Raw genomic sequence first — 25,292 nt, 5'->3', positions numbered from 1 at the left:
GGCGAGATGATCTGGAGGTGAGAAAGAATGTAAGGCAAGTAATGTAAGGAAGTGAGGTGTCTGCTAAAAATGTTTTTGGGAGGCAGCTTCAGGGAAGGTACTGAGAGAAGATACAAAACAAAAACAGTTTTGATCTGAACTTTGAATTACCGCGAAGAAAAAAAAAGGCCAGAGAAATCAGTTTAGGTGCGACCTTCTTTTGCTTTGCTCTGCTGCCTCGGTCTCCAGACTCCTCTAACCCTTCCCACTCCCCAAATAGTTCCCTCAACTACCTCAGAGCCCCTGCTTACTGCCCCAACAGACTGGCGGAGCTATCAAGGCCTCTGACCCCAGCAGCCAGCAGAGGACCCATCCACAGCCATAACTCACCGACATGACCTCCCATGATTTCATTTGCCCTTCGAGTCTGCTTGTCCTCATGCCTTTTCCTCGCTTTGCTTGGTGAGGCATGATCTATGCTGGGATCCAGTCAGAAACACTGGGCTCCCGTTCCATCTCAGCCATCAACTTGCCAAGTTAATACCAAATAATTTTTTTTTTAAACTAAGCTGTATGCCATACTGCTGAGCATGAGGCTCAAACTGGTGACTCTGAAATCAAGAGTCGCATGCTGTACTGACTGAGCCGACCAACCAGGCACCCCTTAATTTGCCCAACTAAAACCCTCACTTTCGTGTACTTTATGTTTCTCTAGGCATTTTCCTCTTTTTAGAGTTTGGCCTCTCTGTGCTTTGGTGCCCTCTTATGTATATTGGGTATCAGTAATATCTATCCCCACTGGACTGCTACGATTACTGTTCATGTATGAAAAATCCGTTCGTTGGGCCTGCCACAGAAATCTGTAGCGGTTTGGTTAGATAGAAAGGGGAACATATGGACCCCTCTGGATTCTGACAAAATAACCTGAAACAGCTGTCCAACAGACATGGTGTTTTCCACACCTGGAACATAAAAGAACCTTCTCCCACGCTTTTGGGAAAGTCCTACAGTTGTGTAGGAAATGCCAGTGGCCTGCAGTTTGCTCATCTGTAAAATGGAGGTTTCAGTTATCTGCAAGGACTAGGTCTTAGGGACAAGAGGAATTAGCAAGAGATCTAATGTCCACACTCCTGATTCTGTATTAATCTCTGGTCGCTCCTGCCTCCAGTCTCACGCAGGAGGGTTTCCTCAGGGATGCAGCAAGCCCCGTGGATCATCTGTGAACCAGACGAAGCCTCTGTCCTCAGGCGGCCCGCAGTCTGTCACAGAATCGGGTGATAGTGACACACAGGAGGTCAGAGGTCAGACCGCGCCTGTCAGAGGCTCACTCTGTGGTCTGAACCTCTTTGCCCCCAGTGTCCTCCAGTCGAAGTGGGGAAAAAAATAACCCCAGCGTCGTCAGGGTGTTATGGGGAGTAAACACAATTAGCTTCAGCTGGTGCTGTACGGAGGGAAATTAGGTTTTGAAAAGGCGGATTTGGTGATGAGATCAAGAGGCGTGTCGGGGGCGGGGCGAACCTTGCCGGTGTGTAAGGTGGGTCTAGGGTGGGCACCTCGGGGCTATATCACTGCTGCTCCCGCGGCGTCGCTGCAGCGCTCAGCAGCGATCTGGACTGGAGGCTCGGGCCTCCCACTGGTGAGTGTCTCTGCGGGGAGGCAGCCTACTTGAGGTTTTAGTGTTTTGGAGGGCTTTGAGCTTTCGTTTTTCCTTTTTAAAGATTTTATTTATTTGACAGAGAGAGAGAGCAGCAGAGGGAGAAGGAGAAGCAGACTCCCTGTTGAACAGGGAGCCCGATGCAGGACTCGATCCCAGGACCCTGGGATCATGACCTGAGCTGAAGGCAGATGCTTAACTGACTGAGCCACCCAGGCGCCCCTTGAGTTTTCATTTTTTTTTTTTTTAAAGATTTTATTTATTTATTTGACAGAGATAGAGACAGCCAGCGAGAGAGGGAACACAAGCAGGAGGAGTGGGAGAGGAAGAAGCAGGCTCATAGCGGAGGAGCCTGATGTGGGGCTCGATCCCGGAACGCCAGGATCACGCCCTGAGCCGAAGGCAGGTGCCCAACCGCTGTGCCACCCAGGCGCCCCTTGAGTTTTCATTTTTTAACAGTGCAGGCCTAGAGGCTGGGCACAGCTCACGTCGCTGGTGTGACTGTGGTTTCTCTACACTAGATTCGGGCACAGTAGGACTTTTCTGAGAGGCTCCGGGTATTTAAAAATGAACCTCCGGGGGCGCCTGGGTGGCTCAGTCGTTGAGCGTCTGCCTTCGGCTCAGGGCGTGATCCCGGCGTTATGGGATCGAGCCCCACATCAGGCTCCTCCGCTGGGAGCCTGCTTCTCCCTCTCCCACTCCCCCTGCTTGTGTTCCCTCTCTCGCTGGCTGTCTCTCTCTGTCAAATAAATAAATAAAACCTTAAAAAAAATAAAATAAAATAAAAATGAGCCTTTGGTTACATAAAAGGGATTTCTTGTCAACTATATCTCAGTAAACCTGGGGGGGATTTAGAAAAAGTAGACCCAACCTTAATAAATAACAGACAATAAGGAACTGGGCTTAGAAAACGATTTCTTATATTTTAGATATACGGAAGTGTTTGGGGTGAAACAATATGTGTAGGATTCATTTCAGAGTAAGGAGAGGTGTTGAGATGAGTGGAATGGTGGCTTCATGAAATAAGGCGGCCGTTGCTGGATGGGATTGAGCGATGGGATCGCCGTGTTCATGCTACTCTTCTCTCTTAATTTCCATGTATGGTGAAAAGTTAAAGGGATAAAAAGTTAAAAAAAAAATTTTCCCAAACCAAAAGAGCTATCCTGGAAGAACTGAAGAGGCTCTGGGATTTTAGGTTGTCCTACTTCACAGAGGATTCGATATTCTGTGAAGGTCAGAGATCATTTGCAACTTCGCAAGCTTGGGATATGGAAGAGACTGGCCACGCCCGTTCTTTAAGAAAGTAGATTCAGAAAATATGGGGATCTTGACTTTGATTTCTTTTTCTAGATGAACCCGTAAGTGAGGCGAGAAGGCTCTGTGGTCTGTTGAGCTGCGCCTTGTGTCTTTTGCGTGGCACGCGAGTGAGTGGTATGTGAGTCATCTGTCAGAGGCCACGCAACTACGGATTGGTGGATCCAGGAGTCCACTGGTCCCATCACCATCTGTCTCAGCGGCAAAACTCTTCATCAGAGTGATCCCAAAGCAATGGTGGCTCAGAACAGTGTCTTCAGAATGTGAAGTCCTCCGTGAAACTGTTGTAGAAATGGCCTTCAGCCCAGCGTCCGGAGAGCAGCCACAGATGCCGAGTGTGGCCTGGGAGGACGGTAGCCTTCAGCCCTGCCCCGTGGGCCATCGGCCTCAGAGCACAGGTAGGTGGACTCCAGAGCCCTGCTCCTGAGGGTCTGTGAAGATAGAAAAACATGTCTGCTTGCTTGCTACTTTGACTGAGTTTTCATTTAAAAAAATTTTTTTTAAAGATTTTATTTATTTGAGAGGGAGAGTGAGTGAGAGAGAGCATGGGAGGGGAGAGGGTCCGAGGGAGAAGCAGACTTCCTGCTGCGGGACTGGATCCTGGGACTCCTCCGGGATCTTGTGACCTGGGCCAAAGGCAGTCACTTAACCAACTGAGCCGCCCAAGCGCCCCCTGAGTTTTTATATTATATTTTTATTTTTTTTTAAGATTTTTATTTATTTATTTGACAGAGAGACAGCGAGCGAGAGAGGGAACACAAGCAGGGGGAGTGGGAGAGGAAGAAGCAGGCTCCCAGCAGAGCAGGGAGCCTGATGCGGGGCTCAATCCTAGGACCCTGGGATCACGCCCTGAGCCGGGAGCATGCCCTGAGCCACCCAGGCGCCCCATGAGTTTTTATTTTTTATTTTTTTTTTAAAGATTTTATTTATTTATTTGACAGAGACAGCCAGTGAGAGAGGGAACACAAGCGGGGGGAGTGGGAGAGGAAGAAGCAGGCTCATAGTGGAGGAGCCTGATGTGGGGCTCGATCCCATAACGCCAGGATCTCGCCGTCCTGAGCCGAAGGCAGACGCTTAACCGCTGTGCCACCCAGGCGCCCCAATGAGTTTTTGTTTTTAATAAATGTGCACATTTGCTCTTCAGAGACGCTGGGAAATCTTTGTATAGATTGGTGGTGAGCGGCAGGGGGAGGGGATGCGGTAAAACTTAGGACCAGATCGACCAACCACCCCCCCAGTCTTGGCCATCTCCAGCTGCTCTCCCTAAGGAAAGACCCCGAGTGCCATTTTGCCGCGAACAGAGTGCTCTCTTGCTGGTGTGGTGTGTTCCCAAACCCTGCAGAACTTGGAGTCTCACAGCCAGTGGCTCCGGCGGGAGATACGTGGATGTAGGGTGATCCGGCTGTGACATCTCTCATCCCATTGATCCCCGGGGTTGGTTCTTGGCTGATCTGGCTGGCTGGGCGCGTGTCCCCTTCCTTACCACTCCCCGTGCAGCCCTCCCTAAGCTGCACATTCGGTCGGAGAGGTCAACCTTCCCCGATAGAGGAGGACCCTTCTTCGGTGAAGGGTGTACAAGTAGGTGCGCTCCCCGGCAAGGACCTCCAGACAAGCCCTCAAGCTGGAGATCCTTGACACTTCTCAAGGGCAGTGGGTAGGAAGGTGGTATATTGAAGTTTCTGGGGGAAGGTATAGAGTTTTTAAAAATCAGTGCTCCCTTTTACTATGGACCGACCTCTTATTCCCAACCGAGGATCAAAGATTTAAATCAAACTTCCAGAGCTCAACTCCTTTGTTTATATTTCCCATGAAGGAAATTGTCCTTTGGGCTCAGGCCAACTTGGATGGGGTTAATGTTGTGGGAACCCGTCTGCCTCCTTCCTCATCGGAGGCCCTGGGAGTTGAAGCCCAGCACCGTGTGTCTGGCCCGAGGGCTCGATTAGACCTTCAGCCTTGGCCTCTTTGCTCATGCCCTTGGGCAGTGCACTTACTGGGCTTCCAACTTCTATTACTCCCCAAGGTAAAAGGTCTATAATAACTTTCCTAGCCCCCTAAGTAGGAATTATGACACTGAGAGCAAATAATTATTGGGAGAGCACTGTCTCGAGGGGTGAAATGATATGCTCATAGTCACGCAAAAACAGGAAAGTTTTGGCCCACAGAGATGGATATTACAAAAAAGAAAAAAAAAACGGGGGCTTCTTTTCCTAATTCCCTTCTGGCCCTTTCTGTTGATTTGTAGGATTGGCTCAGCACAGATGAGAGGTCACTCCATACCGCCCTCTTTTCCTAATACTCTCTGAGGAAACCCTTACGGGAAACAGGAAGAAAATTACCATTATTGGTGTTTTCAAGACCTGCCTTGTCCACTGGGTTTTTTTGTTCTTGTTTTTGTTTTTCCCTTGGTATAACAGCTAATCTATAGCTAGCTACTCCCACAAGTGGAAGCATCTGAGTGTTGGACCCGGGTTGTGAGCTGTTGTCCCTGGGCAATCCCCTCCCTGCAGACTGACTCTGAATCTGTCTCTTCACTTGCAAAGTAGGGAGGGGCTCTTAATGAAGAAGGCTGGAAATTCCAGGGTAATTTTTCTCTTCAAGCAATCCATGGTCTTTGTAGGTGGTTTTGGGATTGCTTCAGACCAGGTTAGGGAAGCCTGGGTCTTTTTCGAAATTAGTGTGTTGATATGGAAGGAGACCCAGGGCTAGGAATCAGCCTCCAGAATGCTCTGTTGTGGCCAGCCTTCGTCCCTCTCCTGGATTCAGTTAGCTATCATCTTTGGCTCTGGGTTATGGGTGTCTGGAATGCAACATGGTCACGGTTCCCTGTAGTCTATATAGAGTTTCTGGGAGAAAAGGGTTAAGAGCCAACAGTTACTATGTTCTTAGTATGAACCGGGATTGATTCAAAGTGCTTTACATGAATTATTCATCTTTTTTTTTTTTCCATGGCTCCATGCTGTAGATCCGCTTAGACACTGTTACGTGGAGTAATGGAGGCTCAGGGGCGCCTGGGTGGCTCAGTCGGTTAAGCGTCTTCCTTCAGCTCAGGTCATGATCCCAGGGTCCTGGGATCGAGCCCCACTTCGGGCTCCCTGCTCAGCTGGGAGCTTGCTTCTCCCTCTCCCCCTGCTTGTACACCCACACACCCACACACACACACTCTCTCTCTCTGTCAAATAAATAAATAAAAATCTTAAAAAAAAAAAAAAAAAGAAATGGAGACTCAAAAGAGGCCTGGTAACTCATCCAGCGGCAGTTAGGAAGGGGTTGAGTCCCTAGAGCCAATATTTGGAAATGTGTGGGGACAGTTTTTGGTTATCTCTCTGACTAGAGGGAGCTACTGGCAACCTTGTAGGAGGGAGACAGGGATTCCACGTGGCAGTGTGTGGGACAGTTTTTCACAAAGAATTGACCCCAAATGCCAATGGCTTCTCTGCTGAGAATTAGCTCTGCTCTTAATACGTGTGCCATGTTTTCACCTGGGAAAGGAGAAACAATGAAGGGGAGAAGGAAGAAAAGAGGAACTTTCTGGTGAGTTCAGGAATTCAGAAGCAGAAACCTGGGACTGGTAAAAAAGTAGAGACTATGCTCAACAGTTTAAAGGACACATATTGTGGGCATCTGGGTGGCTTAAGTCGGTTCAACCTTTGGCTCTTGATTTCGGCTCAAGTCATGATCTCAGGGTCCTGAGAACCAGCCCCACCTCGGGCTCTCCACTCAGCAGGGAGTCTGCTTGTCTGCCTCCCCCTCTACTCCTCCCCGGCTCTCACTCTCTCTCAAATAAATACATCTTTAAAAAAATAAAATAAAGGACACAGGTTGGGCAGAGACAAACTGTGATGAAAGTTTTCTTTTAAGCGTTTGTTTCCCTAATGATTCGTAAAATTAAATGTCTTTTCATCTGCTTGTAGCCATTTGTATATCTTTGGAGAAATATTTATTCAAGTCGTTCGCCCATTTAAATCACATGTGTTTTAATCTTGAATTGTTGGAGTTCTATATATGTTCTGGATATTAACCCTTTATTAGATACGATATGCAAATATTTTCTCCCATTCCTTAGGTTGCCTTTTCGATCTGTTGACTCTGTCTTTCGATATATAATTTAAATTTTTGGTGTAGTCTTAGAGTTTTTTTTTTCTCTTGTCACTTATGCTTTTGATATTCTAAGAAATGATTGCCATATGCCATGTCATGAGATTTTGCCCCCGTTTTCTTCTAGGAGTTTTATAATTTTTAGTTCTGTGAGATCTTTGATCTATTTTTGAATTTTTGTATATGATGGAAGGTAAGGGTCCAAGTTCATTTTTTTCACATGTGGATATCCAATTTTCCAACCCCATCTGTTGAAAAGACTATCCCTTCCCTTGAATAGTTTGGCACCCTTGTCAAGAATCATTTGACCATACACGTGAGGGTTTATTTTTGGGCTCTCTGTTCAGTTGCACTGGTCTGTCTTTATGCCAGCACCATGCTGCTTCGATTACTGTAGCTTCCTTGTAAGTTTTGAAACCAGAAGTTGTGAGATCTCCAAATTGCTCTTTTTCAAGGTGGTTTAGCTATTCAGGGTCTCCTGAGATTCCAAATGAATTTTAGGCCGAGTTTTTCTATTTGCACAAAAAATGCCATTGGGATTTTGATAGGGGTTGCACTGAACCCGCAAATCACTTTGGTCGTAGAGACAACCTACTAGTATTTGGTTTTCCAACCCATGAACATAGATGGATCTATTTGTCGTATCTTCTTTAATTTCTTTCAGCAGTGTTTTTCGGTCTTGGTAGGTTGTGTTTCCAGAAGTTTATCCGTGTCTTCTAGGTTATCCAGTTCGTTGGTGTACATTTGTTCATGGTATTCTCTCATAATCATTTTTGTTTGACATTAATTGTAGTGGCCTCATTTCTGATTTTATTTTTTTCTTAGTTAATCTAGGCAAAGATCTATCAATTTTGTTGATCCTTTTAACATTAGTTTTGTGGCTTTAATTTTTTTTTTCTATTTTATTATCTCTGCTCACATCTTCATTAGATCCTTTATCTTCTGAGTTTGGATTTAGTTCTTTTCTGGTCCCTTGAGGTATAAAGTTAGGTTGTTGGTTTCAGATCTTTTTAAATGTGCTCGTTTAGAGCTATGAACCTGTCTGTTAGCAGTGCTGTCATTGCCTCCCATAAATGTTGGTGCTATGTTTTTCATTTGTCTTAAGGTATTTTCTAATTTCACTGTGACTTCTTTAACCCATTGGTCGTTTGAATGTGTTGATTAATTTCAGATTTGTGGATTTTCCAGTTTACCTTCTGCTATTGATTTCTAGTTTCATTCCATTGTGAATGGGGGTGGGGGGAGTATGATTTAAATGTTCTTGAATTTAAGACTTATTTTGTGGTCTAACATGTGGTCCAGAGACTGTTTCTTGTGCACTTGAGAAGAACCTATACTCTGCTGTTAGGTAGAGTGTTCTGTGTCTGTCTGTTATGTCCCATTAGTTTAGAGTGTTGTTCAAGTCCTCTGTTTCCTTATTGATCTTTTGTTTGGTTTTTCTATTCATTATCAAAACTGGGACATTGAAGTCTGGTATTACTGTGTTTCCTATTTCTTTCTTCAATTTTTGTCGATGTTCACTACATGTATTTGGAAGCTATGACGTTTGGTTCATAAATATTTAAAATTTTTATTTCCTTGGCAAATTGACCTTTTATCATTATATAATGTCTTCGTCTCTTTGAACAGTTTTCAGCAAAGTGTACCAACATGGATGCAGATTTCCTACTTTCTTTAATCTTTGTTGTCCTTCCCCTACCCCACCCCCATACATCTACATTGTGGGTTATCACATGGGTGTGAGCTGCCTTATTTTGTATTTCTTCAATTACTAATGAGCTGAACATTTTCCATCTGCCTTTTCCCCTGTAGTGTATGACTCTCTGTTAGGCTAAAGAAAGCCTTCCATATCCTGGCTCATAAATCTCATTTTCTCATAATTTTAAAGATAGGCCTTTAATAACCCATTAGCAATCTTATGATAAATAGGTATGAGGCAGGGCTTTACTTTCTAAAAAATACATTTTATGAATGGTCAGCCAGTGAACTGTCCCCCCCCCCATACCATCAGTATTCCCCAATGCTTTTGTTTTTCCATTTATAGGTTTTTCAGGATCTCCAAATGAAGATGATCGTAACAAAGTAAAAGAAACAAAAGGGAGAAGAGTAAATAGAAAACCGAGACGCAAATTTACTAAGGATGAATTGTACCTACTTAATCACATATTTGAAGATACTCCTTACCCTGATTTTATCACTCGAAAAAAACTGGCTGAACGACTCTGTTGTCAAATATATGCCATTGATGTAAGTGAAATATCCAGAGCTTTGCTATATATTTTGTAGATAATATGGAGAATGTAAAGGAATTAAGAAAAAGTTTAATAGCATTTCATCGCATGGGACAAAGTGTTGACATCTGGGTCACTTCCCTTGTTCATCTCAATATGGGTATGAATATGTTCTGTGCTTCCTGGAAAAATCGACACTTGTGAGGTGAGGCAAGTCTGGAAGCAGAGACCAGGTGAGAACGTATTGCAGTTATCTAGAATCGGGACAATGATGGTTTGGACCAGGACACTGGTTGTGGAAGTACAGACAGCTGGAAAGACTTGTGTTATTTTCAGGGTGGGGCTGATCATTTGCTGAGTGATCTCTGCATTCTGTTTCATTGCATATGCAGTAAAGAGGGGTCCAAAATGTTGGCTTAAGCAAAGGGAAGATTGAAGTTGCCTTTAAGATAGGGAAGGTCTGGGAATGGAGGTTCTATGCCAGAGGCACTAGGAGTTCCGCTTTGGACACGTGACATTTGGTATGCCAGTTAAACTTCCAGAAGGAGATAGGAAGTAAACAATTGGATGTACAGGTCTGAACTGCGGGAGAAAGGACTCGTCTTGATAGTGTCCCCTCCATTTGGCATAATACCTCACAGCTTTGGCGGGTGCTTTACAACTGCTTGTTGAGGAGCCAATACCTTTTTTTAAGTTTTATTTGTTTAAGTAAGCTCTATGCCCAACATGGGGCTCGAGCTCATGACTGCCATCAAGAGTCACAGGCACATTTGACTGAGCCGGCCACGTGCCCCATCGTGAACCAGTACCTTGTTCGGGGAATCTGAGATAGGATTTTGGAAATGATTGGTGAATCATCAGCTGTATGAGATTATTAGAATTGCAGTATTTTTTATACACACAATTATATTTCTCTTCTGTTATTTGTCCATAAATCACTTGATTTATTAGTTGCTTGACAACAGGAAGACCTAGGCAGCTTTGGAGGGTAAAAGTCTAGGCAAATACAGTGGAAGTAATGATCTATTGTAAAAGTTTCATGAACAGGAAACATTGTAAGGAAAATACAAATCAATGATTCCATACAGATAAGTAGAAAATCTGAATAAGGTAACAACCAGGAAAGAATTGAGTGGTCAGATACTTGAGCATTCTTATGCTGTGTGGTTTTCTTTACATTTCTGGGCCTATGACTTTCATTCATAGATCAAGTTCAAACTGCTTTTTAATCTTTATTTAAAAAATGTTTTCATTGTCCATACTTGTCGGAAGGATAACAGGAAGTTCACACATGACTGTTCAAATTATAGGGTCGACTTGAGGATGCGTGTGCTTAGAGAGAATGCCTATGACGTGAGCAGGAAGTGAGCCCAGCTTGGGGGGGATCACAGGAGACTGTTACACTAGAACAAGTGAGCGCGCTTGTCCTTGGGTTGAGTCTGCGTGAGATGATCTTCTGAGTGGCCCTATAGCCTCTGACAAACTGACTCTTGCACCTCTGCTTTCTGTAAAATTATCTATGTTGGACGGTTATAAGAATGAGTATTTAGAGGTGTCAGGTTCATTGTGCATAGAGTTTCGTTTTAAGCAATCATCGTGAGTGGATCAGAGATCCTTCCAGCTTCAGCGCTATTAAGGGCCTAAAGAATTCCTGAACATGGAGACAGAGGGGATTCCAGGAGTGAGCACATGGCAAAAGGCCCCCCCCCCGACACTGTTGCCCATTCTGCATGACTGACTGAGCTACGGCAACCAGGACTCATTAGAATGGATCGTCTAAGAAAGCACTGTATCATTTCCACCTCCCTCAAAGACCCAGGGATCATGGTTGGCGTGTATAACTGTCCCCATTTTAGGGAGGAAAAAAAATGGGAGACTGGAGGTGCTAAGTAGAGTACTTAGGGTCATATAACATAAGCAGTCAAGTTATGAGTCAAGCTCTTGTTCATGTGTAGCCTTTGAAAACAAATGTCAGAACAGTTTAGATACATTGAGTCACGAGTTCGTTCTGCTGTGGCAGCTTGAGTTAAAGTCAGTCGCGGTGTGGGGGCAGCGCCTGGGTGGCTCAGCTGGTTAAGCATCCGACTCTTGGTCTCAGCTCAGGTCTTGACCTCATGGTCAGGAGTCACGTGCCACGTTGGGCTCCACCCTGGGCACGGAGCCTACTTAAAACAAAAAACAACACATTTGTGGTGGGGGGGAAATTCAGTGTGCTTAGGGAACAGCTGGGAGTGAGTTCTGTCTCAGTGCAGCGGAGGCTGCAAACGGGTTGGGGGCCGATCAGAAAGGTCTGCATGTATGGAAGGGCCATTGCAGACGGAGGTGGTTGGGCTTTTGGAACCGTGCACGGCACAACTTCATCACACACGTGCAGCCCCAGGAGAGATGGCCTTTATTTTCCATGTCTCACTTCAGGTCAGGAGGAAAGTCACTGACACTGAGATGAGGCTTAACTACATTCCCTCCGTGTTTGGAAATGTGTTGTGGAATGATACCAGATAAGCCAGCTTGATGACATGAGTCTCTTTTCTGTTTAGAACTGGTTCCAGAACAGAAGAGCCCGCCTGCCCCTGAAAGAGAGACAGAGAATATTTGCGGCTCGGAGACAGTACGCGTTCCCTATCCAGGTTCATTCACGTGGAAGCCTCCAGAATCTCCAGGCAGAATCTCCCATCTGGGCCCCTGAGCAGGCCTGTTCCTCTCCCCTGGAGGCTCTTCCAGGAGGAGTGGGCTGTTTCTCTCCTGAGACACAATGGGTTCCCAGTCAACAGGATGGCTCAGGGGACACTGGGGTCCCAGGGATCAAAAAGGAACTGAGCTATGCTTTGGAGTATCAGGGTGACATGGGGAGTGGACTGTATCCCAGCTCTTCATCTTACAGCTACGAATCAGCGATCTATCTTCAACCTTCTACTAATTCTGTGCAGTATTTTGAGAAGTATGGGCCTGAGACCAGGCAGAGCTGGAATGCGAGGGCCTTCATCCTGCACCATGTTCATAGTCAGCAGGGGGAGAGGCAGCAGCCCCAGCAGGCCCACTGTCCTCATTCCCTGTATCAAGGACAGCAGCAGAATGGCTGCTTGATGTCCTCTACAGCAGCCTCGGCTCCCGAAGAATCGAGACAGACTGTGTTCCAGGAGCAGCTGCTCGTGCACCTGAATCCTGGCGATTTAGGGCAGCAGGTGCTCTCCCTTCAGTCACAACAGCAGGGCGGGTGTTTTCAAACCAGTAGTGGTCAGGTCTGCACTAACACAGGGTGAGCAAGAGAACGCAGCAGCCTTGGGACGAGGGGTCTGCAAAGGTCCACTGCTGGGACCCAGAATGTGGCTCCAGAAAATGGTTCTAAGCAGGAAAAAAGAGCCATAGATCGTCCTGTGGTCATCCACACGGCAGCCCAAGGCAAAGGCCTCTCTAGAGCCTGCACGTGAACGCAGTCTTCAGGAAAGTTCCATGAGCTCATGATCCCTCCTGGTAGGGCCGCGGTGTCCCCCAGGGCTCAGCCCCTGGCTCTGCAGTTCCTAGTGCCTTGGAGAAAAGCTGGACCAACGTCTGGAGCATAAAACCAACACATACAGGGAGAAGACAGCTGCCAACGAACGGCGGTTTGGGCTTCAGAAGAAAAAGGCTCTTGCACAGCACCTGCCCCATACTGTCCTCTCCCCCCACCTCAGAGACAAGATAGCCAACAAGAAGTACAACGGTAAAGACGACCCTCCCCTGCCCTTTGGGGGGGCGGGGGTAGCCCTTGGATTAGCCTACAAGGCTGCTACTGCAAAGCTCTCTGCTAGGCCGTATGTCCTCGCTGGAGCCCTGACTGCAAAGGTCATCCCGACGACGTCAGCCTGGTCATCTGAGAGGCAGCCCCTTGGTGGAGACCATGTCAGGCAGGCACTGGCAGCAGAGCTCCGAAGAGCCCCGGGATGATCCTGGACCGGAGCCCGTGTGCAGCCCTCACCGGTCCCCTTGGCTGAGAGCTGCGGCCTGGGAATCCGTCTACTGTCCTGAGAGTGGTTGTGTATCAGGAACTCACAGGATCCAAGAGCACCCAGTTGAGCATCTAAAGGCCATATTGTTAACCAGAGTTTTTGAGGAATAGCTTGGTGTCTGTGAACTTCCAACTTTGAAGGGGTGTTCATAATTTTGAGCTTGAGGATGCGGAATCATGTCTCAGGCATTTCAGAGCATTTTCTACCAGTCTCGCAGGCTTTCTCCCACATCGTAGAATGTGTTTTACATATGTTAGATTTTAACCCAAATGGTGTCCTGCTAATGGCAGAAAAAAGCATGTCTCCTACATCTATCCAAGGCCGTATGACATACAGAGTTACTTCGTTCTGCAAATATTTCCCATCTGTTACTACAAATAAGTTTGAAAATAGGTGGGGAAATAGCGACTGAGTATGATTTGCTTGTCACTCTGCACCGCCCCTAGAAAACAATCCTCGTTGATTTCGTAGATGTTTGGCAAGTCTGGCTACCGGATGTATCCTTTAAAGAAACTTGCATGCACTTATACAACAGAGCCCCCAAATAAATGTCGTATAAGGTAATAATCCTGCATAATTAAAAAAATAGACCAGAACTGTATAGTTGAGAGTTCTGGTATACAACATTCAGTGAAAAATCAAGTTGCCTAGTTTTTATAGCATATTTATAAAAATGAAGTAAGAGCTTCAGCAATAAACAACTTTGATTATTGGATACAATATGTGCAACAAAAACAAAAACATGGACTAGGTTTATATTCACTGAATTATGAAGAGTTGCATTAGGGCAAGGAGGAGAAGAAAATATCTTTATATTATGAAGCATAGCTTATATTATCAATTTTGCCAAAGGAGTCCATTTACTCCTGATTGGCTCGGTTTATTTTCTCCTATACAGATTTTGAAATTTTTAATTTCCTTTTTTCATTGATTACCATAATATAATTTCTAATCCTGTAACCTGTTCCTGTAGTGATTTAGATAGGTTTTTCTTATACTAAAAAATGTTTGTGTCTTGGAATAGCCCACTTAGGTTATGAAATATCCTTATGTATTTCTGGATTAGAATTGCTAATGTATTTTTTTTTGAGTTGCTAATATTTTGATTAAGATCCTGGCATCTGTGTTCATGAAGGAGGCCTCTAATTTCTTGACACTATCTTTAGGGGTTTAGGTAATGTTAAGATAGCTTTGGAATAAATTATGTGTGCCAACTCTTACTATTATCTAAAATCTTGTGTGAAAATTTATTCCTTCATTAAATGAATTTCCTAATGAATCAGTTTGGTCTGATGTTTTTTTTTTTTCTAAGATTTTATTTATTTATTTGACAGAGATAGAGACAGCCAGCGAGAGAGGGAACACAAGCAGGGGGAGTGGGAGAGGAAGAAGCAGGCTCATAGCAGAAGAGCCTGATGTGGGGCTTGATCCCCTAACACCGGGATCACGCCCTGAGCCGAAGGCAGACGCTTAACCGCTGTGCCACCCAGGTGCCCCTGGTCTGATGTTTTCTTTACGGGAGGAGTTTAGACTACTAATTCTGTGTTTAAATGATTATAGGACAACCATTTCTCCTTGAGCTATTTTTGTCAAGTTGACTTTTTCCCTAAATATGTGCATCTCACTTGAATTCTTGAATTTATTGACATAATGTAACTGGAAACATCCCCTGGATGCCTAGAGCAATGTAGTATGCATTTTGCATTTCACAATTCATATTTATATTTTTTTTCTTTCTTTGTCAGGAAAGACCCAGGTAACACGTATGGGGCCTGTATTTCCCTGTGGACGGGACTTCCGCAGGCCAAGGACAGTGCTAGGAGTCGGGTTTGGGTGGGTTAATATCCCTGTGGACCAGCTCAGAGGAGCCCCATGACCCAGCCTTGGGCGATGGATCCTGCTCCCCTGAGGTCCCCGCTGCTGCTCTCAGACCTACGTGCGTGCGAGCGACAAACGCATCCAACTGGGAGCTGATGCAAGTTTGGGGTCGGGAGTCCAGGCTGGGGCTTCTGGGGCTTTCTTCCGCAAGAACACTACACCCAGAGTGTGTGTGGAGTGTAGCATAGGGACTCAACGAGGGAGTCTTCTCTCACTCTGCTGCGCCTGAGAACTGGGGACCATAAGTGTCAAGTTGGGTCAGGTCCAGGTCCGTTGGATTGTCGCGTGCCTGCTGTGAACGCCTGTTGAAGGGGGGCAAAGCCTTAAGTGCAAGAAGCCACTGCAGTGCCCCTGGAGCAGGGATTGGGACTTAGAGGTTAGCTAGATCTAGTTGACTCTTAGGCTGGCGGAAGAAGGTCAGAGCACCGTTTCCATTTGGTGGGAGAGTTGGGACTCACTCCTGGGCCTGGGCAGTCGGGACTTTGTGCAGGTCAGAGGTCAGGATTTGAGGCTGGCATGTTGCTCCCCAAACAGCTCCAGCGGGGAACCGAGGTTGGAGAAGAACAAGAGGATGGCAGGTGGCTGGCCAATGGTGGTTCATTTTTTTTTTAAGTTTTTAATTTAAGTAATCTGTACATCCAACGTGGGGCTCGAACTCACAACCCTGAGATCAGAGTCACACACTCCTCCGACTGAGCCAGCCAGGTGTCGCTGTGATGGTTCATTCTTAAAGATCTGTGTCCACAGAGGATCTGGATGCCTGCCCTGTCATGGTTCTGACCTGGTTCATGGCGGAGACTCCCTGATGAACCGTGGATGATATGCCCTTCACGGTGTGAGCCCCAGAGCATTCTAGTTCATGCTGTTGTTTTGACAGCTGGAGGTCCCACCCTTCAACTCCCCTTCAAGAAAATTCCCAAGCTGTGATTTGGCGTGTTATAGGGACATTCCCTTGTACACAAAGGATATCTGAACTCCTGGGAAAATACTGTTCTTTAATCTGGGCCCTGGTGTTTCTTGTATGAATAGCTAATGCTTTGGTCCCTACCCTTGGGTGTAGCCCTAGTGATGTCAGGTAAACTGAGACCTCTCTCTTTCTTATCTTTAATAGAAATATGCCAGAAATGCAGTTACCAGCCTGATAGTGCCAGTGGAAAATCTTGTGCAGTTTTCCTGAAAGATTTGGCATCTAAAGTCCTTCTGCTGGTAGGGGTGGAATATCTCACCCCTCACTGATGATGGACACATTTGCAATGTCTCTTCATTCAGTGAATCAGAGTGCTATGCCTTCCATCAGGCCCCAAGACTGGATCAATTGGGCTCTACTTCTAGTAAATAGCTGTAGGACATGGAAAAGCAAATCCAGAGAGGTCTTTATCTTTTTAATCCTTTTTAACTGAGGTACTAGTAACACGCCACTCAAGGACGGAGAAACATCTGGCCCACCCACTCTCTCTTCTTCCCAGGTAGGAAACATTCTGAGTCTTTGTCTTTTTAGAACACTGGGTCTCCTTCTGTTTCTTTCTGCACACACGTGAGGACCTGGGTGACCGTTTTCCCTGTGATCTCTGGTGTGATGTATCGTGTCCTATGGGCACCCTGTTAGGCTTCCAACTTGGGCGAATGGCAAGCCTCTTAGAATATTTCACTTAGAAAGTGTATTTTATGTCCTTCTAAAAACATGGAAATTTTCCTTCCGGTGAAAAGGGAGCAATGAAGTCTGTAGGGAAAGATCTCTGGAAAGACAGGCAAGACCTGAAGCTACTCTTCATTTTAGGAATTTCTTCTTCGGGGAATTCTCAGCTTCGCTCTTAAGATGGTTCACTGATTGAATCAGTTCCACCCAGTTATCTTGGATAATCTGCTTTGAGTTAATTTGGAGGCCGGAGGTTGGCTTCCCTTCTCACGTCTGAGGAATTTGGGGCTTTAACCCTGCTCGCCAACTCTGAGATCCAAAGGAGGGCTACCCTTTAACTCTGCCAACCTGAGATCCAAAGGAGGGCTACCCAGGTGGGCCTGTGCCACTTCCCGGTCTGGGGGCACCGAGATGATGTCATTTCCACTAGGCTCTGCTTTGCAACATAAGATTGTCCTTTGATTAGTGACCAAGCTGAGGACACTGAGGCCAAGAGAGGGGCTCAGCTTGCCCAGTGAAGCTTCTCCTGGGAGGTGCCATGCTCCCCGTGGAGACAGAAGAGCAGCCTGGAAATGAGACCATGTCTCTCTCTCTTTTTTTTTTTTAATTTTTTTATTATGTTATGTTAGTCACCATACAGTACATCCTTAGTTTTTGATGTAGTGTTCCATGATTCATTGTTTGCGTATAACACCCAGTGCTCCATGCAATATGTGCCCTCCTTAATATCCATCACCGGCATGTCTTTTAAGCAGAAGAAGCAGAATGGGGTGCATGCCTGTCTTCCCAGCCTCTGGAGGGGGCTCCGGGAAGGTGTCGGCGTCCAGGTAGCCCCTTCCACAGGAGTCCCAGTCATGCTGACAGGCTTGTCGGTGAGCCAGCTCTGTTCCCTCCACCTCAGCCCATGATTATGCCAAGCTCTGTGCCAGGTGCTGGGACCAGCCATAATCCAAACGGACCCGGCTTTCTGGAGATTCCTGGGAAGCAGGAAAGAGGAACATAAGGCCCGTGTTCACACAAATCCAGAGTGATTTAATTTTCTGAATAAAACCCCCGAGGTGACAAAAGACCTGGATGCAGCAATGCTTAGCAACAGCAGAAACAGAAAATCCAAACCTTTCTTGCTGAGAACCTGCCTTCCCCAGCAAGCAGCAGGACGATGTTTATATCTCTGACACTAGGAAGCCCCAAATCCGTTATTATTGGTTCCCATTCTAAGCATTCTTTACAGAAAAGGTAAAAAACATGCAGAATTGTTTACCTTCTCGAATTTAAAATCTGTTGTATTTCTATACCTTAGCAGTGAACAATGCAAAATGGAATTAAGAAAACAAATCTAGGGGCGCCTGGGTGGCTCAGTCATTAAGCGTCTGCCTTTGGCTCAGGGCGTGATCCCAGTGTTCTGGGATCGAGCCCCACATCAGGCTCCTAGCAGAGGAGCCTGTACTCCTAGCTTTTTCCTCTCCCACTCCCCCTGCTTGTGTTCCCTCTCTTGCTGGCTGTCTCTGTCAAATAAATAAATAAAATCTTAAAAAAAAAAAGGAATAAGTTAAAAAAAATCATATGATCATCTCAACAAATGCATTTGACAAAGATTTGACAACGAATGTTTTTTGTTTCTTTTGACAATACAGGTTACACTTGACAAAATACATCATTTCATGATAAAGACTCACAACAAATTAGGTGTAAAAGGAATTTACCTCAACATAATAAAGACCATATATGACAGGCCCACAGCTTACGTCACACCTAAGACTGAAAGGCTTCCCTGCAACCATTATTTGGACAGAACTCCTAGAGTAGCATAGCTATCTGAGGACAAATAACCCAAATCTTGTATTGAAATATTTTGAATGGAATGATCAGCATAGAAGTGAAAATAATCTGCATTTATCCAGTTTTCAAAGAGATATCTGGAAAAAGCACAATTATACCAGGAGAAGCTACATTTTGATTGCCAATGAATATCTCAAAGTAACTTTCTAGGGGAAAATTCTGAGATCAGGATGTTGAATCCAATGTTATAATATTCGATAAGTCATTGACTATGGGGACCTCAGTTTGAGGGCATACAGGGAAGAGTAATACTTCTTTCTCTTTATGCTCATGATCCAGGTGACAGAGCATTTCCTCAAATCCTAGTAATAAAAGTATATTCCGTGGGAACATGTGGTGATTGACGGGCTGAGTGGCACTGGGTTCATTTGAATTGATGTCGAGGAAAGAATGTCCAGGAAACAGTGTAGGAGGATGTTTACTCTGCAATTGTGTTCTCCAATGTATTCCTTGCTTCCAAGTTTCCACCTGTTTTTAAAGCTTCTTATCTGATAATATCTGCAGTAATCAGTCAAAAGAACAGATGTAACATTTGTGCACAATGCCCAGAACACAAGAGCAGATCCACAGATACTGGTGTCTTTAGCATAGAAGCCTTACCACGAGTTACCAAATTTTCCATATAAAACACTCAGAAATGCATCCCTGTCCTGACTCGGGGATTGAGGAAGCAATGATAGTGTTTCATGTCAACAATTATGTCATGGACCATCGTTTCAAAGTTAGGTATTGGGTTCCCAGGAGCCTCCTTGTTGAGAGTTGACTCTAAACGCAGAAATGGGAAAATGGAATGAATACGTGCCCAGTTGGGTATATTGGTCATTACTCTCTCCCTGTTTCAGGAGATCTTATCAGAGAAGGCTTTGAAACATGTTTTTGTAATGCTATTACCAGGAGGAGATAACACAGGCAGAGGAAAGACATGCAGACATTTATAAAACCATAGGTTATAGATGGGGAGAGAGACGCTGAAGGCTCAGGACACAGATTAATTGGTTAAACCATGTGGGAGGATGTGATGAATTAGATCAAAGTATCGATCAAAGATATTTTCTGTCTGAGAGGCAAAACTTAGCTGTATATTATGCGAATAGAGCCAGATGTTAAGAGCAGATGGGATTAAGTTTTGAGGCCTCAGTATCTTCTACGGGGAGGATGATGTCTTGACCCAGTAGGGGTAGTTCTCGCAACAATCTCTCAGGTGAGTTTAATTTTATAGGGAAGCTCCTTGGCTTAATAGCTCTGGGGAGGCCGCCCAACTTACAGTAACTAGCGAAAGGAAGTAGCCAGCGCATAATACATTCTTTTTCTCACATTAGTAAAGGTCAGTGCATATTTTTGGAGTTATCATGAATATGAGTAGCATACACTGAGCCTGAAAAAGTCTTTGTCCTCATAGATTAAGACTTTGAAGAATGCTTTTAGGTCAGATGATTTTTTAAAAATGTACTCAAACATTCAATAATCACGAAGTCACCCTTGGGGATATTTTTACATTAAAGTGGTTGGTGTCACAACATCTCTGCCATGAATACTTTTCCATGAACTCAGAAAGGAAAAAAAAAAGCTGGAAATTCGTGATACTATTTTTTTGAACGCAGTGGTGTTTTAGGGAGTTGGCTCATAGCAGCTCTTGAGGACATATTTAGGAATTTTGCAATTCCGTTGTTAAACCATTTATAGTTTAAAATCCTGGAATCAGCAAACACTACCAATGAGTACTTTTTACTTCAAAGAGCTGGTTTACCAGTACACCACTAAATATAAGTGTCTGGCAATCAAAAATCACAGTCTATAAATAAAGATGAACAAATCCTGGTCTTTGAATTGTAACTTACGGGCTGTCACACTGGAAACAATGAGGCTTTGGAATTAAGTGACCCACTGATTATGGTCCATAATCATTCACCATAAAGCCACTATAGTAGGCATCTTCAAAACGTTTTTCATATTCCTTTCGCAAATGTTCACATAATAATTCTTCGTAGAATTGAGTATCAGTGAAATGTTAGGCTTTCAAGTGAATTAACATACTTGGTTCTATCAGAGATGGTGCGGTATTTCTCGTGCTTTCTGCTTTTGTTTGGAAAGGAAGTGTAACGACAGTCAACTTAGTCATCTCCTGGTTGAAGATATTTTTATTCCTTACTTTTTCAAGGTCCTATTGTATTTCCCATTTTAACTTATTGATTTCATGGTGTGTGATCTAAGGCACTTCTACTCATGTCATTTAGAAAGTACCAGCACTCAGAGGACTATAACACTTTCCTTGCAGAAGCACTTTGGCAAGAATATTGTTTCTCCCTTATTATTATTATTTTTGATTTGGGAGACAACATCACTTGAAGAAAATTTTAACGGAACAAATTTCTAGATCACCTACAATCAGAAATATTATAGGGGCCCTGGCTGGCTCAGTTGGCAGAGCATGCGACTCTTGATTTCCTTGGTTTCAAATAACTTGGATGTATATTCTCTTAAATAGTTCTAGTTGTCATTTCAACAAGACTTCGGAACCTACTTTATATTGTTTTGTTTTTAACACCGAAGTGCCGCTTCTCTTCATATTTATATTGTCTTCTTAAATCATAACTTAAAACATCGCGTTCTATTCCATCAGATTGACATGTTGAAACTTACCAAGTCACTTGCTGTTTCACCGCAGTAGAATTAAAATTCTCAGTACTTGAATTCCATTCGTATTTCACATCCTTGATTTTCGGTTAACACCAAATTAATTTTTGGAAAAGTTGTGTCCCTAAAGGATTATTTTGTCCCCGCACCTAAGTGTTACACTTGGCGTTCAGAAGAATTTGCTGCTGCAATTACGTTGTCTGTCTTTTTAACACCACCTCAGAGACTCCCCTGTCATGAGCTTGTCATGGTGAGTGTAGGTAATACGATAATCACATCCCAACGGAAATGAGAGCACCCCGTCCCCCCTATAATTGCGGCGCTATGTCCTCACCAGCACCAGCCTGTCCTTTGCATCCCACCTGCACTTGGAGGAGAGGCTTTCGACTCAGGTGGGTCACTTCCTCCTCAGCTGGTGCACGGAAGGACCGGACAGGCTTTTCTGAAAGTCTTCCCTTCTCTCCTTGAGGCTCACCATCATGTTTTTCTCATCTTGCCTTCTATTTTTCCCGTATGTGTCTGCTCCATTTTTCATCACGGATTTGCCTTCTGTTTTCTTTTTTCTCTCATTGTTTTCTTCCTTGCCTTCTTTTCTCTCCACATTGCATATCTTTTCTTCGTCTCTTTCATGCTTCCTTTTCTCACCCATATCTCCCCATCATCTTCTGGTTGTTGTTGTTTTTTAATTTTGATTTTTCTAATTTTATCCCATTGTCTCTCCTCCTTATGAGGTGTCAGAGCACAATTTAGCAGAGCTGAATCTGGAGTCCGGGCTTCCCGGGCTGAATCACAGCTCTGTCCCTTACTAGATGTATGACCTTGGGCATTATGTTTGTACCACCTGTGTTTCCATGTCCTTGCCTGTAAAGTGGGAACAAAGACAGCAACTTTCTCTTGAAGATTAAGCGGATTACTACAGGTAAGTTGTATAAAAGTGTGCATGGCCCATAAGGGTCCACCATTAGTATTCTTTCTGCTTCCATCCTTGATTTGTAGCTCACTTTCATTGCTCTTTGGCACCTGTCATTGTCCTCCATCGATAGCCTATGTGGGCAAATTGTTGCAGTTGCTTTGTTTTCACTTGTGTTTTCTTACACTTTCATTTTTTAAAAAGTAGGCTCCACGCCCAGCGTGGAGTCCAGTGTGGAGCTTGAACTCACAACTCTGAGATTGAGACCTGAGCTGAGATCAAGAGTCAGAGGCTTAGCCAACCGAGCCGCCCAGGGACGGCTTCTTACACTCTTTTTGTTCCTTAGTTCATTTCTGTGTTTTCCTGTGCTCAGAAAACTTTCCAGTTAGAGTTTCCTTTTGCTTCTCTCAACTCGTTACCTCTCTTTTCTTCAATGCCTGCGAGTTCATTGAATTCATTGCTGGGATGCGGTCAAGTCTAGGTCTGGTCTTGTTTCCTTTACCATCTCTTCTTTTATTGTTGCTTGTCTGTGTCTTTGTCATCTAGTCATTCGGCGTGGGGACCTTACAGCTCACAGTTTTTCACATTTTCTTTCTTTCTTTTATATTTCATTTCTCCTCTCTACTTTGACTTCTTCTCCCCTTCTCTTTATGATTTTATAATGTGATACATCATCTCTGATCTTGTTTTGTTGATTTTTCATATGATCTTAGCACTTTTTACATTTTCTTGATTTTTCTCTTCTCTTCCTCCTCTCGTTTATTTACCTTGCAATCCGTTTATATATGACTTACTTCCGGCCCCTTTGTTTCCTCGAATATACGTTCTCTTCTCATTGATCATCTGCTATGTTTTTCTCTTTTGATCACTTTATCCCACCTTATTTCTTTTAAAAAGATTTTATTTATTCATTTGAGAGAGAGAGATACAGAGAGAGCGCAATAGCAGGGCGAGAGGCAGAGGTAGGGGGAGAAGCAGACTCCCCCCTGAGCGTGGAGGCTGAGGCAGGGCTCGATCCTAGGACCCTGAAATCATGATCCCAGCCAAAATCAAGAGTCTGCCACTTAACCCACTGAGCCACCCAGGTGCCCCTGTCAATATTCATTCTTCTTTTTTAAAGGTTTGTATTTATTTATTTATTTGAGAAAGAGAGAACGAGCAGGGAGGAGGGGCAGAGGAGAGGCAGACTCCCTGCTGAGTAGAGCACACAATGTGGGTCTCAATCCCAGCACCTGAAGATTATGACCTGACCCGAAGGCAAACACTCAACTGACTGAGCCACCCAGGTGCCCCTCAATATTCACTCTTAAATATTATTTTAAACGGTCACCTATATGTTTTCTTATTATGTTAACAGGTAGTTTAAAAAATATCTCCTTTGAGATAATCATAGTTTTATTAGTTCAGAAGCAGAGCTTTGGTATATGGAGCTCAATTGCTGGGAGAAGCAGAAAAAAAAAAGATAATTTTAATAGTGTCATAAATGGTAGGGGAAAGATAGGCAAAAAGTCCTCAAGAAGACTAGAAAAGTCTAATATGGGCCATTTTCTATCTTTTTATGTTATATTTAATCTAGTTTCTTTATTTTCTGTTTTTAAGCTTTTCTTATTTTTCCCATTAAATATTCCATCACCCCAACAAAAAAAAAATGTTTCTATTCCATAAAAGCATACCTGTAGTGCTATAGAAATTTATATTAATAACATTCTAAATTCTAAATAAATTAAGCTATAGTCTATAGATTGCATTGAGGATTTAGTGAATTACTACCACTGAAATTATTATACCTTTTGAGATGAAATTGACAATATTGTTCTTAAAGCTTTGAAAGTAAAATGAAAATGTGAGAATCACTGTTTTAAAAAAATTAAAAAGAAATAAAAATCTAATACCTTGTCAGATATTTGACTATATTTAAGCAACAATAGATAAGCCTGTATAATAATGGTTAACTAAACATTCAACTATTCAGTAGAAAGAATAGCTCATTGAAGAGCAGATTGGAGGATATATAAGCAAGTTGCATACAGTAAATTTTGCATAAGTGATTAGGAAAGAATATTCTCTGTAACCTGTGCTGCCCAGTAGAGCGGCCCTTGGCTACCAGCCAGTGAGTACTTGACATCTGGCTAACCCAAATTAAGATGTGCTGGAAACACACCTGAATTTTGAAGACTTCGTATTAAAAAACAATGTACAATACTGTATATTTTTATATTTATTATATGCTGCAATGATATTTTGGATATATTGAGTCAAATAAAACATATGTTTATTTCATTTGTCTCCTTTTTTAATGTTTCGAGTGTAAAATTTAAAATTACATATAATTTGTATTTTATTTTACTGAATAGCTGAGCGCTAGATAGGTGTAGGGGACGTCCTCAGTGTCTGTCTGTCTGTCTGTCTTCTTTGTGTTGATTTGGTTCATCATCATATACCTGCTTTGTTTTTTTTTAGGATTTTTAAAACATTTATTTATTAGAGAGGAGAGCACAGTGGGGTGGGGAGGAGCTGAGGGAGCGGGAGAAGCAGGCGCCCCACTGAGCAGGGACCCTGACTCGGGGCTCCATCCCAGGACCCCGGGATCATGACCTGAGCCGAAGGCAGATGCTTAACCCACTGAGCCACCCAGGCGCCCCACAATTTTCTTATCTTAAAATAAACAGAGAAAGTGCCAAAGGGCAAAATAATTTTGTGTACGGTTAATTAGATTTCTCACTAAATTAGAAAAAACATAGGACCACAATTCAACGGCAACATACAACTTCAGAAACATTTACTGAATACCTAAAATTTAATATCAGCCATGAAAAGCATATGCAAATCATTAAGAACACCACTTTGAATTGATACTTAACAAAGGACGCAAGGGGAATCATCACGTTTACTTTAAATGTTCAACATAATACAAAGTTAATCCAATTAAAACAACAACAGCAAAGTGATGTTCATCTCTTTCTCCAAAATTGGTAAAGATTATTAAAATTATTACATTTTATGCTGGTTTGGTTAGCGTTAGTTAGATATGACAATTTGTTAGAGATGAAGTTTTATTTTGGTATAACTTTTCTGGAAATAATTTGGCAATTATTGCCTATTATACATAAAGCTTGGTGCCTAAAAATCAGAGAGG

At 43.7% G+C, this 25,292-nt stretch overlaps 1 protein-coding gene across 1 annotated transcript; it reads left to right on the top strand.

The window, feature by feature from the left end:
- Nucleotides 1-3,239: 3,239 nt before the first annotated feature.
- Nucleotides 3,240-13,197, top strand: LOC148109801 (cytoplasmic polyadenylated homeobox-like protein 2). Its single transcript, XM_087863191.1, has 4 exons — nt 3,240-3,345; nt 9,087-9,289; nt 11,811-12,529; nt 12,945-13,197. Exons 1-4 carry the CDS (start codon nt 3,240-3,242, stop codon nt 13,195-13,197), a joined length of 1,281 nt encoding a protein of 426 aa, XP_087719317.1.
- The last annotated feature ends 12,095 nt before the right edge of the window (nt 13,198-25,292 follow it).

Source organism: Ursus americanus, chromosome 6, assembly GCF_024610735.1.
Source record: "Ursus americanus isolate L20-20 chromosome 6, mUrsAme1.1.p, whole genome shotgun sequence".
NCBI classification, from domain to species: Eukaryota; Metazoa; Chordata; class Mammalia; order Carnivora; family Ursidae; genus Ursus; species Ursus americanus.
This window is presented reverse-complemented; position numbering and strand designations above follow the sequence as displayed.